Source organism: Apteryx rowi, unplaced genomic scaffold (genome assembly GCF_003343035.1).
Source record: "Apteryx rowi isolate R43461 unplaced genomic scaffold, aptRow1 scaffold_66, whole genome shotgun sequence".
Lineage (NCBI taxonomy): Eukaryota > Metazoa > Chordata > Aves > Apterygiformes > Apterygidae > Apteryx > Apteryx rowi.
Genome location: NW_020450938.1, coordinates 2,545,669 through 2,559,518, shown reverse-complemented (window position 1 = coordinate 2,559,518; position 13,850 = coordinate 2,545,669). Strand labels below are relative to the sequence as shown.

General features: G+C 38.4%; 1 protein-coding gene across 6 annotated transcripts in view; it reads right to left on the bottom strand.

Moving 5' to 3' along the window:
- Positions 1 to 5,932: 5,932 nt before the first annotated feature.
- Positions 5,933 to 13,850, bottom strand: part of ACTN2 (actinin alpha 2) — a 71,689-nt gene continuing 63,771 nt past the window's right edge. For 2 of the 6 annotated variants that reach the window (XM_026085071.1, XM_026085070.1), the window contains exons 19-21: positions 10,058 to 10,135; positions 7,702 to 7,860; positions 6,166 to 6,324 (exon numbers count right to left, since the gene is read on the bottom strand). In XM_026085071.1, the coding sequence (XP_025940856.1) occupies positions 6,166 to 6,324; positions 7,702 to 7,860; positions 10,058 to 10,135 (396 nt within the window). Of the gene's footprint in view, positions 6,325 to 7,701; positions 7,861 to 8,821; positions 8,888 to 10,057; positions 10,136 to 13,850 lie in introns of all 6 variants that reach the window. The other 4 variants (XM_026085068.1, XM_026085069.1, XM_026085067.1 and 1 more) reach the window with 3 other exon arrangements.

The window sequence follows — 13,850 nt, the reverse complement described above, 5'->3', positions numbered from 1 at the left end:
GCTGAGAGAGCTGGGCCTGTTTAGCTTGGAGAAGAGAAGGCTGAGAGGAGATCTTATCAACGTGTACAAGTATCTGAAGGGAGGGTGTTGAGAGGATGGGACCAGACTCTTTTCAGTGGTGCCCAGCAGCGGGACAGGAGGCAACGGGCACAAACTGAAACACAGGAAGTTCCATCTGAACATGAGGAAATACTTCTTCAGTGGGAGGATGACAGAGCACTGGAASAGGTTGCCCAGAGAGGTTGTGGAGTCTCCTTCTCTGGAGATATTCAAAACCCRTCTGGATGCAATCCTGTGCAACGTGCTCTAGGTGACCCTGCTTGAGCAGGGGGGTTGGACTAGATGACCTCCAGAGGTCCCTTCCAACCTCAGCGATTCTGTGATTCTGTGATTCTGTGATTCTGTGAAYGGTGGGTCCTGTTGACAAGAATATAAAAAGAGCTCTCAGAGAAGATATTGCTATAACAGAAAAACAGAATAAATCTTTGGCATTGGTGTGCAGTGTCCACAAGCTCCTCTCCCACAGATCGCTGGTGGCCAGGAGATCATTCCGGGCACATATGGCCATACGCGTGCCTTGGTTTTACACTTTTCCACTGTGCCTGGTATTGGTAACTGTCAGAGCCAGGATACTAGTCTGAGCAGACCTTTGGAATAGCCATTCCATCTTTTTATGTTTTTTTTTTTTAATTACGGTGTGCCTGTGTTGCCAGTTAAGCCCCCAGCCCCTATCAGTCCCAGACCTGTTGGCAAGCTATGCCAAGCTATCCTTGCTATCCAAGCTTCTGACACAAGTAGCCATTACTCAATTTGAAGGCTCCTGTTCAGGAGAGCACATTTTTTAATCACCCCTCCTGAGGGCAGACAGCACTTGAAAGCATTTTTCACTTAAAGCATTTGCTCAAAAGGTATCTTGAAGGGAAGAATGCTTTCATGAATTGGGGCCAAACTTTTGAAATAAAACAACCCGGAGCAAGTAGATGAGGGATGAACAGGTGTTAAAATAGCCTCAAGACATTTATATTCATAGAAAACCTTCAATATACTTGATTTCCAAGTAATTAAAGCAATATGCCGATAATCCAATTTGTGCAAAGCAATATTACAGATGCTAATGAAATTTCCAAAAACCTAGTAGACTGGCAGGGGAATTTATTTTGAAGCTTGGAATATGAAACCCTAGTTAAGCTCTCATGCCTGGGATTGTGGATTAATGTAGCTGTCTCATTTTATGAGTGAAATGAATGGTATTCCCACTATTGTCTCAATGTTTAGAAAATTCTGTCTTTTTGGGGTGCACATAAACATTCTTTTGTTGTGAATAATAAAGGACTTCTAGTGAAAATATGCAGTTGGTTCCCTAGTTCCACACTTCCACAATCACTTTAATATAATGTAAATACAGGCTGCTGTTGGAAGGGCTAATTTTACCTTCCCTAGTACTGTAGATATATATTCCCAACCACATGATAACCAGACCTGGGAAATGTTGTATTTATAAATAAATAGGACCATGGGAAAAGAGGTGATAGACTCATCCTTTGGGGGGGGGGCTACCCACACCTTGGCTTAAAATTATAGAGGAATCATACATTAAAAAAGAGAGTAAAAAACAAAATGAAATCCAGCTTAGAACAGTCAGTTTTCCTATATTAAAATATTTAGTCTGAAACAAGTAAAATCTCACTAGAATATACTAACAACTAGTTGTGGTGCAGACTTAACCCTGGTGAAGTGGTTCCTCAATACAATGTCCTCAGAACAAGAGCAGAAGGTACTGAGTCACAAGCAAACAAGCGCACAGGCTGAGAAACATAAAACTTGGGGAAGAAGGACACAGGGAAAGAACAGGCATTTCAGTTATTCTAAACCCTAGTGAGTATTTACCAGGAAAGAAATACCTCAGAGAGCAGTGAGGTTAAAGCAACATTAGCAGTGATTATACTGTTTACACTGTGTAATTATAGTAGGTATTGTACATTAAAGCATCTAGGCATCTCAGGGAATGCTTTTCTGACTCAGGAAAGCGCCTTTGGGGGTTCTTTGTGTAATGCATCAAAATGTCCACACCACAATAGCCCCATCTCCTCTGGTGCTCTCTCTCCAGAAGCAGCCAATGGGAAGATTTTTCAGAAAAACATACAAATCTTGACATAATACAGTAATTTATAGACTGCTGAGCAGTTTTCTCTGGTAAGAAATATGCTAGTCAAGTAATCCAAAGCACAGGCATATTGTGCTAAACTTTCACTGGCAGGTAGTACAGCTGCTTTAATATCAGTTCCTATTACAACACAAGCTGAGCACCAGATCTTATATGTAATCATTTTTACTTTGTGCTCTAGATAAGTAAATGATGCACTTGACTTCTTGTTTGGCAGACCAGATCCTTCTTTACAAGTACTTTTCATAAAGATGATTTCCTGCTTTCTGTCTGCATGTATATTGGACCTTCACTGACTTTGTTGCATATTTTTTGGGGAGAATGACATAAGGCTTTTTCCACTCCTGACAGTCTAAAACTCCATCTGGCACCAAATGGCACAGTCTCTCTGAAGAAAATAAGGTCTAAGGACTTGGATTTGGCAAAATTAAGTCATGAATGTTCTTCAAAGAAGTGGCACCTTTTATCTAAATATTATTCTCTTATCTACATATTACCAGAGTTGTTCTTAGAAGAACACTGAAAAATATTGACACAACTCGTAARGGCCTGTTCTTACACTAGTGACTATCAAAGAATTACTTCGTTACTGAATTACTCTGAACCACAAGCCATGTAGTCAAAAAAGAATATTCTGCTTATCTTCCAAATCCAGCTGCTAACAGGAACTATTTTCCTCTTTCATTGAGACCACTTGTGTCTGGGATAACCTCTATAGACACCAGGAACAACCTAAATAAAAGTGCATGGTCTCCTCCAAGAAGCAGGCAAACTGAACAGGATGTTCTGATGAAAATATAAGCCACTAGGAGCAGCTCTGGTCCAAGGTTTTTTTGGCCAGTAGGTAAGAAATGAAGAACAGCTGAAAACCCTATTAATGAAGAAAGGATGTACAAAGGTAGCACAGAGCTGACAACACTGTCTTTTGCCTGCCTTAGCGCCTTGCTGAAGAACATTGGCTGAAAATGATTACTGCAAAATCAAGATTATTTTGGCAGGAAGTTTTTCAAAGAACTGTTGTATCCACCTAAAGTCACAGAAGTCATCTGCCTTACAGTCATCAAAGCAACTGATAACCTTTACTGTCTCACTGGATTTTAATTTATTCTATATTCTTCATTCACATGATCCTAAAAAATGCTGTACCTTCTCCTGTTGCACCTTGATTTGGCCCTTGTGATTAGTACATTCATTACCATGGGCTCAGTTACATTTTTATAGGAAAACTCTAGTTTGCTGCCAGAATGGTATAGACAGAAAATGCCACTGAAACCACTGCTTCCCAGTGTGAACAGAGTGATTCAACAGAAAAATACAACTGCCAGCTACCAAAGATGAAACCTTAGAGAAACAGGAAATCTCAGTCGCAGACCCACAGCCCTGGAACCTGACCACAGAGTATTTTAAAGACCTTGAATTTTACCCAGTTCAGGGTAAAATAACAGAGCTTACTCATTTAACTTAGTTACCCTAAAATTCATTAATGCTGGGAGAAAGAACTTTATGATGCATATTTTTTTCATGAAAGACATATTAAAGTAACAAATATGGCATCACATTTTTAGGCAAGTACAGATGGGTAATTAATCCCTGCAGCTGTCTGCTACCGTTTCTGTTCACTCTACTTTAGAAATTAGAAACCTGACATGGGAATAAAAAAATTACWTTACAAAAGTCTTTTTCTCTTAGTGCTGATAATGTTATCTCTCACCTGCTTTGATCAACAGAGCATTTAGCTAAAGGATGAGTTTAGAAGTCTCTTCCATGCTATCAAAGATAGAAAGAATATCACAATATAAAAATCAGCAGGTAAAGAACATGGTATCCAATCGGAGCGTCAGTTATAAACTGCCTTTGTGCTAATTTTTAGTAAAACCCTGTCTCTAAGACTGAGATTTTACTTTTGTGACCAGTTTGGAAGTTTCCTGTTTTATTGTTCCAATCACATTAAACTGTGACAATGAGAGAAATACAGATTTATTTTTTAGGAGGATTCCACCTGCCCACAGTCATTTGGCTGGAAATGCTGTTGCTCTAAGGCAGATCTTCCCAAACTTAGTTTGTACAGGCACTGTCATCACAAAAAGAGAATTACACTGCACCATGTCAGCATCAGCAGTGGCAGGAGCAGCTTCTGGCTGTGTGCAAGGCTGTTCATGCACTGCAGATGTGATTCTAGCCCTGATTTTTCCTCTAAGCCCTCTGCTGGCCTCTGTATACAAGGAGGAGAAAGTTATTTGCCATTGCCCATCTCCGGTGGAATTGTTTTGAAGCTGTTCACACCATACACACCTTAACTTTGGGATGCCTATTTGGGGATTAAAACTATATACAGAGTGATTATTTTTAATGCTTCACGTTCATAGATTTCAAAGCAAAGGCCAATAATGCAAAAGCGTTATTACCTATTGACACCTGAGGAAAAAGAGAGATACAGAAAGATTATGACCAACAACCTCAGAAGTATTAGTGGCCAGGTCTCATTGAAATCAGCCTAAGCTAGGAATCTAATAAACTTTGAACGTCTGTGCTCGGATGTCTTGGCTAATGCAGTTAGGTGGGAACACTGTCCTACTCATTCGGAGCTCCATCTCACCTCATGAGGCCTTACCTGTCCCTCCAGCACGTAGCAYGTGTTGTTCACACCAACGCAATGAGCGTATAGGTTACAGAAATACATGATATACATTTCCTATATTTTTACTTTCAGCAGGTTGAAACCTCTTTTAATGTGCAGAAATATTGCAGGTTCTTGTAGGAAAACAGTATATGACTGCCAATGACAGAAGGCTCATAAGGTTTTGAAAAGCAGACTTTATTTAATAGGCACATCATTGCTTTAATAGCTCTGGGCTGCACAGCTCACTTCACCTTTTGTGAATGGTTTGGTTTGATTACATTGCATTTCCTCAGTGACAGTAGGATTCAAGTAAAAAAGTTACTGCTTTTACTTCTCTATTATTTCTCAAGATGGAAAAAAAMCAGTAAAACAACTAGCGCACAGAAGCGGAGTACAGACAGAACTGCCTGCGATCCTGCAGAACTCAAGACGAACTGTAATTTGAGCACTGTACAGTTAAAGCTGCAAGACAACTACACATTTGCTCAGATGGGATTTTCCTTATACAGAATGGAGATGAATGTTGCCCTCTAATACAAGAAGGGACTGGCCTTCATATACTGAGAAACAAAGACTATCCAACACAGACAAGAATGAGGGTTTCAAAACAAAACGGCTCACGTAAATTAGCTTCCTTATTTCTTATTATAAAAGTTGTACTCTCTCAGCTGTAAAAGTTAAAGGATTAAAAGAAAAGTACTGCTTACAGAGCTCTAAAACTGCAATTTAATCAGCTTTGCAGCTGTTTTCTCCCTATATTACAATTCTTTTTGATAACAGAAAACCATCTTTAAGAGACAAAAACATAGCATTCTGGATTATTTCAGTGATTAAGGAGTTTACTTGGTTGATATTTTTATTCCCTGAAAAATTGCATTTTAATGTTTTATTAAATTCCACCAGTAGTAGCATACAAAATCATAAATCATTAGAGAAAAACAATACTGCTGTATGAAAGGAAAAAGCGTTATTTTAATGTAGTTTTACGAACATGGTAAAAGAAGCATATACAGCATTGAGACATTTTGAAAATGAAAAAAATATTTTGTGAATCTTAAGAATTTAAATTTTAAATGTTCTTAGATTTTACATTTTATTTTCTCAATGGATATTTCCAAAGTTAATATTCTGGAATTTGTTTTATCTTCAAAATATTTTCTAGCATTGTATAGGACAGACAACCTAAAATGAACAATGCAGAAATCTATGCGTGCTGCACACTTTAATATACACTAGTTTAGTTACTAGCACTTTACACTGAAGGTACCTACCATATTTGTAAAACTCATTTTTAAATTGGCTTGCCAAAGCTTTTGAAAAGCAATCTGGGAAATCAGGTGGGTATTTTTAGTGTCTAACATGAATACGGTCAATTACAGAATTAGAGGTCACTTTCTCCATACAGTGCTGATGAAAAAGAGGTGTAATCCAGAGCCCCAGGRACAGAACCTGGGCCAGTGTAGGGAGGCATCCTCTTGATGCAGTACTGAGCCTGATCAGGAGGCAACTCTCGGCGTAACTCATCTGCCAGGATATAAGGCTGGGGGGCAAAAGGGATTGACAAATTCAGTGTATATTCTTCGAAAACACAAAATATCTTTTGTAGCTGTGGCTAATAAGCTTGGATGTCCTGCCTGTTTTCCTGAGACCAAAATATTTTCCTTGGTTAACTCCAGCCTTAACGATGAGTTGAAGGGGACAATCTTATCAACAAACTGACTAGGTCAAAATCCAGTCTCAGGATATGGGACTGCGTACATTAGCCACTGAGCACTGTGCAGCCATGGGTAGACTGCTACTGATACAAGAACTCATCCATGAATAGCTAGCTTCTCAGTATCTCTAGAGTGCATTGCTGCCCCTTCTGCAAAGACAGGACAGACGTTTTCAATTAGATCCTGTTTGTTTCAATGTCATAATATATTTATAATGAAAGATGCATTATTACTCTTAATGGTTTGCATTTATGATATAAAAGATACTCTCTGAAACTGTTAAGAGACTTGACATTACTTAAAATAACAACATAATGAAAACCTTATTTTCCTGGGACCTTGGCTTTCATCTACCAAACAAATTTCTGTTGAGAACATGTCTGGAATTCAAAATGTGGTCCACAATAACTGAGATCACAAAATCAATATAAAAATGAAAAAATCAATAGAGCAAGCTTGGGCAAATAGATCTGTATTGCTGTGATCTCTCCTTTCTCCATAGCACAGGATTAGTTTCCTGGCAGCATTGTTTATCGCCCTTACTTCACCAGAAACAATTTTGTTGCTATTGTCCTCCCTTTCATCTTCATACACCACTCACTGGTGGATCTGGCTGCGGGGAGGAGAGCACACTAAATTTCCTTTAGGAGATGAGTAAGAAACTCACTCCCCCCACGTACCTAGTAACTAGAGAAGGCCTCCTCCTGCTTCCTTCAAGGGTAAGGCAATACCACATTGCCTCACCCAGCTGAATGGTCACAACCGGGCTCTCAATTAGGTGTAGTCTTACACAACTGATCCAGGCCATGTTACAGAGGCCATGTTACAAACTCTGCATGAAACATCCAGTCAACACTATGACAAGGCAGAATGACTTCCCCTCTAATCAAGGCTGCTGTGTGGAAATAACCTGGGATACAGTATATCCATTATACAGACAAACTGTGGTTTTTGAGCAAATATTGTCTTAGATGTCTAATGTTATGTTAGCTCTTTCTGATGTGAAGCAATACAGACCACACTTTGAATTCTATACATATTTCAGCTAAGCATCTTGGTTCCAATTGGGAATAAAAGGCAAGTGCTTTCTCTGAAGTCTTACAAACTGAAAGCAAAGCTTCACTATTACTAAACACTTTGCATGAGACTTTCAGCAAAGAAGGGCTAAATTAATCCTTACGGCCAGCAGCATGATGACTGACCTTATCTGAAGCGAGGATTCTGAAGGAAGCGATCACTTGTTCAGCTGTGTCTGTGTCTGCTGTTTCTCTGGTCATGAAGTCAATGAAGGACTGGAAAGTGACGGTTCCTTGCCCATTGGGGTCAACCAGAGACATGATTCGGGCAAACTCAGCCTCACCCTTTCACAGAATCCAAAACAAAGAAATGGTCACCACAGTATCAACCTCCAGCAGTCTGCCTCTCTGACAAGCCAGGAGGAATTGGTGGTTACAAAATCTTTAACACCTCTTACTGACATAGGGACATAAATGTCACAAACAGCCAGTGAAATCTGGGATCTTAAATGCCGACCCCTCCCTCTTTTGTAAAAGGATTTGATGCTTTTGAAAAAAGCATTCTTTATCCTAAAGAAACAGATGTATCTTTCAATTAACTTTCTGTAACTTCTCCCCTGGCCCTTCCTCCCTCAATGCCTGTTTAACCTGTTCTAACCTAACACTTCATTTCTCACGCCTTCCTAAAATCAGTTATGTTCCCATTGTAATCTAGGTACTGCACACGATGGAAAAAAGATTCCCCGTGAAGCAGTGTACATGCAGACCCACTGAAGAAGGCAGAGAAACAATTATGAAAACATCATGCCAAATATAGGACAGTTCAACTTAGGCTAATCTTTTTTTCTCACAAAAAAGTGTGAATATTTTTGGAAAAATTAAAATACATAAATAGATGAAGGAAAGAAAGTGCAACCCCTGAAGCTAGCTTACAATAATTGTAAGAATTTAAAAGCATCAAACTCATTCTTCCTCCTGCAAATAAAAAGTTAAATTTTATATACAAGGAGAAAGAAAAAAATAAATATTCATTTAATCAACTGTAAATTTCAACTTTTTAGGTTTCTTTATAATTCAAAGAGCCATGCAGCAGACCATGGAATATGATTTGCAAGTGTCTAGTTTTACTTTTAGCTTCCTTTTAACCATTTGAAAATAGAGAAAAAGCAAACAAACAAGGAACTGCTGTATAAAGTATGAATTACATTATTAGTATCCTGTCAACATAAATAAGTTTTAGTATTGCTGTGGTTAATGTTACAAGCTGTAAGCAAAGTCCATTTTCATTGTATCTTAAAATTCATACCAAATCATAACCCATTGAAATTAAGCAAGCTCTGAAATCATCGTGGTCCATCAGTCCATTCTTCCTCTATTGACCAAAACAACATAAGGAATATAGAAGGGAAGGTTTGAGGCATCCAGGGTCATTTCCAGAGACGATAAGTTTAGACCATTGGGAAATTGGATCCAGTGTATGAACAGTATTCATTGATATTGCCCAAGCAGGTCACCAGATGCATCATCAGTTTTAAAGGAGGAAGAAGTAGCTAACAGATTACACACAGGACACAGACATATTCACCACAAGGAGGAATATCAGGAAAGGTTTGGGGGAGACAGAAGGAAGAAGAGGAGGTGAATGAGACAGGAATACATAGAGCACAGCCAGAGAAGATAAAGGCAAAGAGAAAAGTTTGTTACTAAACTAGCCAAACTCAGGAAATGCACAAGCTGCCTCCCTGATATGCAACGTGTTTTGAAGGTTCTGCACGAGATGGTGTATTGACTACAGGTGTAGTTAAAAACTGTCTGAAAATAGTGTATCACTGACTATTTAAAATACTGCACTCCAAGACTAACATAGGTACATGATGAGAACTGTGTGCTGAAGTACGGGAAATAACTACAGGGATTTTCCTTCTTCTGCCTATAGGCTAACAGGACTTGGACTACAGTAGAGATAGCACATGGGCTTAAAAGATGAGACTTGCAAGACTTAGTACAAAGAGAAGGTGGTCACTGGAAGATCTTTTATGACAGGAGATTGCTCATTTTTCCAAGCAATAACATATATGTGGTATTTCTGGCTCAGAGCTGAGTAAACACTAAAGGGCATTATAGTAAGAAGGAATATAAAAGGTTCCTCTGAGTTGTGATGTTGTGATCTAATACAGAGGTTTGGATAGAGTCGTATCCTAAATGGGGAAAGAGCAGTAGAGAGCCTGGGTTGAGTCCAGGGAAAGGAAAATGAACAAAAGTCTGGGTGCAAGAAGGATAGCAGTTATCCATAGTTATCCATTAGAGTCCAAATAAAACATCTGAAATCAAGTAGAAAAAGCAACCTGGAAAAACTTTTAAAAATGCACATAGAAAAATATGGCTCTGAGGGATGCTGAGAATCCATCTAATCCAGTTGTCTTCCCAGAGGCAGGATCTTTTTAAAGCATTCTGACCAATACATTGGAGTTTAAACCCACAATCTCTTTGGTTATTATTATACTGGCCTATTTGAAAACAGAATAGCATCATTTTTCTCTACCTGCAGGTCATTTCCAACCTGTCCTAGACTGATGAGGCAGGCTTTAAATTCATCAGACTGCAGTTTGCCAGATTCATTCTAGCATCCCATCACAGGTCATGCATTTGGAAGGTGAGAGGGAAGAAAGAAAAATCACAGATTAGGTTAGCTGATTAGTAGAGAACACACTACACTTGTATTAGAAATCATGTTTTTATATTAGAATTTCATGGACCCTTTGTATGCATACAAAGAGTTACATAAAAAGTGCACAACTTTTATAATCTCATGCTTTAGGTTTGCTCTTAATGGAGAAGTGTCCTTACTTCAACAACAATGTTAAAGTGGTGCTTCCTATACAGATGCTTTTTTATTATTTTTGCTGATAAGCCCCTTTTTGTTCTACTGAACTACCCTTTGCTTCCTTCATTTTCTATTGCCATACAGCACATGTGAGACGCATTAGAAAGATTACTGAATCTGGACAAAACCTTTTTTTCCCACTCAGTTATTTTTGTTACTTCCCTCTTGATCTGATAACATTACTTAACAATTGGATATGCGTATCTGAAATAAAAGAGAGTAAAAGTAAAAATCAATTGATTCCTTGCCTAGATCTAAAAGAAACTGATATCTGTCTTCACTTATTTTCGGTGTTTGTCTTCTTTGATGACCTATACAGTAAAGTTTTGCTTTGCAAACTGACTTTAAAAAAGCCCTATTGAATTCCATTTTAAATGGCTCTTAGTAACATCAGATCAAACTGGATTACTGTTTTGAACCAATTATTTTTCTCTTTGCAGGCCAAAAAATTCACACTAACTTCTAAAAACCAGACTGGCTCTTCTTTTTTTCCTTTCTGTTCATAAAAAATGCCTCCTATTGGAACTGTATTCCAGATTAAGTTAATGTATATACAATTAAGGAGATGTTCCTAAACTGGGAAACTGTTACCTTTATTGATTTGACAGACTGACAGTTTGCAGAAGATCCAAGGTTTTGTGTGTTTTGTATATATTAGAAAGGGGTTTGGCTGATTAATTTATTTTTGAAAGATAACTTCTACATAGTTACGCATAACTAAAATTACAGTAGTTTTAACAGCTGCATTGGGTTTATTTCATAAATTAATAGGATAAAGTGGTGCTTTACTAAGTTCATGATGCCAAGCATTTTTGACATCTCATGCAGTTATTATATTGACTCCCTCTGCATCAGCCTCCGCCAGCTCCATAAAGAGAAGATGAAAAAGAGCAGTGTGAAGTTGATGACAAGAGATAAAGCAAAACTGCAAATTTGAAGAAGCATTTAGTTGAAAGCCATAATCACAGTGAAGTTTTTCCTCTAACATTGGCTCTATTTTATGGGATAATTTCTGCTGTAATGTACAGTATTTCAAAATAGTTTATTACATCATTCACTGAGAATGTTAATTTAGGCTGGCTTGAAACTCTCCAAAATCATTCTGGGGGCAGGCTGCAGGAGTAAGTCACACCAGGAGTGAAGTCAGTTCGTTTTGCCTTATTTCTAAAGCCAAACAAATGTATGACTACAAGCAAAACAATATAAAAATGGGAGCTAAGAGCCAAATCGTGTCCCTCCTCTTCTACAGGAGTTGGTAGAGGAACCTGCTGTTACTGAAGTACACCCAGGGAGGTGGTGGACAATGTGCATGTGAGCTCTGTACCTTGCCACACGTGGCAGCTGTAGTCATGCAACAGGTAGCTGAGGGCAGATGGGGTGAATGGGAGACCAGCAGATCTCTCAAGCAACAGTTTGCTCTAGGAGAGGAGTGCCAGTGTTGTGCTGGAGCTCACAGCTGCCATCTGGTTAAGCTGGACTTACCAGAGGAGGGCCAGTAGTCACACCATGTGCTGCAGCAAGATCTCACATTCTTGTAGTGATTTTTTTCATCTGCATGATATATGGCGTAAAAAGGCATCTCTGCCACGGCTATGTATCAGAGCTGCATGGGATACAATTTTGCAACTAAGTCGTAGATCAAGCCTATGTATGGGCTTGCTCATTGGGAAATAGTTCTTCGTATTTATTCGTACTCTTTAAGCACTGAAATGAGTTTTTTAAAGTTTTTTGTCTTGTTCATCATTTCCTGCCAATACAAGGTAAAACACTGAAATCTTCCATATTGTTTCATTACAAGTCMCCAGAAATCTGTTATTTTTCCTGTGTGATTTATATGTGACATTATACAAAAAAGAGCTTCTGAGTCAAAGTAATACATTCTCAAATATGTGCTTCAGTTTTCTGAATGTTAATTGACCTGCCTGATCATGAGGTTCCTTTAATAGGGAGCTGTTGTTTTTGTTAGTAAAATATAGGATATTATGATGCTATTGTTCTGCATGCAGACCTCTTACTTAAAATCTGTAGTTTGCACAAAAATCAATAGTAGAATATGTTAGCAGCCATTAGGATATTACATGTAGAGCATCTGCAGATATTTTATCACATGCTTTGCAATCTTATTTAAAATTTACTAAACATGCTGAATCTGAAAAAGGAATCTCTGCATAAAAAGACCTGAAAACCAGTGACTGACAACATATCTGTGTCAGTGTTCCAGTTTGTCTGTGTACAGTAATTCAGCTATGCACCATTTTTGAACACTTCAAAAATTCCTCCTGTGATTCAGACATGGTGTCCTACTTTCTTTTTCTTTTTTTTTTCCCTCTATGCAGTCACACTAAGGAGGGAAATAGACAAGCACTACTAAAGATTTGTATTTATACCTAGAAGCAGACTGTGCCTTTAGGCACAGCTTCCAGCAAGGAGTAGTGAGTAAACAGCAGCTTCCCCAGGAACAGCCTCTGGGGTACCAGGCATACATGCTTGCTGGAAACAGAAGAGCCTACAGGGCTGCCCCCTTGCCCCAAGAGAGAGACTATATTTACCACTGGCCTTTAACAAGGATGACTTGTCACACTTTCCATGCTAGCACAGCTGTGCTGGTGGAGGTACTGAAAGAAGTACGAACTGTTTCTGCCCTTGTAATTCTTATATGCTTGTTGCCCACTTACTCAGTGCAGTTTGCAGGTCAGGGGCATGCAGCCCCAAATAAAAGCTTGTAAAATACCAAATAGTTTTCTTTCCAATATTCAAGATGTAGAAGCCATTTAGAGTAATTTCACCCAGTTATTCAACTCTCTTTCAAAGGGTTAACAGCTGTAGCATTAAGCCCCATAACAGATTATAAAATATAAGGTTATTATTTTTTGTATATTTTCTTTCTGGAGAGGGAGAAAGGGGTTCCTTCCTCAGATTTGTAACCAAAGGAGGTTGTTTTAAGARGCAGCCTATAAAAAGCTATTAGGATTATGTGTATCAAAATACATTATTTTAAAATGGAGAAGGGAGCAACTCTGCACATTAATACTTTGATGGCATCCTCAACGCACATGAAGAGTCAGATATTAAGATCTGTCTTAAATTGGAGAAATGCCATGGAAGTCAGAGCTATCGCATGCATAAATGATTCTGTTGTGCTTATGCATTTAAAGCCTACTTGTCAGGGACAATATTAATTTTCTGAATCTTTTCTGGATGTTCATCATTGTGAATTGCAGTCTTTCAGTGTATTTTTTAACTACCTCATGCATTCAGAGATGCTGTTAAGAACAACAGAATTATTACATACAATACCAAATGCCAATTCCATCTTACATGGAGAACTCAATGTTTTTCATGTTAGTGCTTATGTTCAGGTGACCTAGTTTCATCTTTATTTGTATTTAAGGTAATCAARTCCATAAAAGAATCCATTTCTGCCCTCTCTATCTAAATTCCAAGTTTGGAG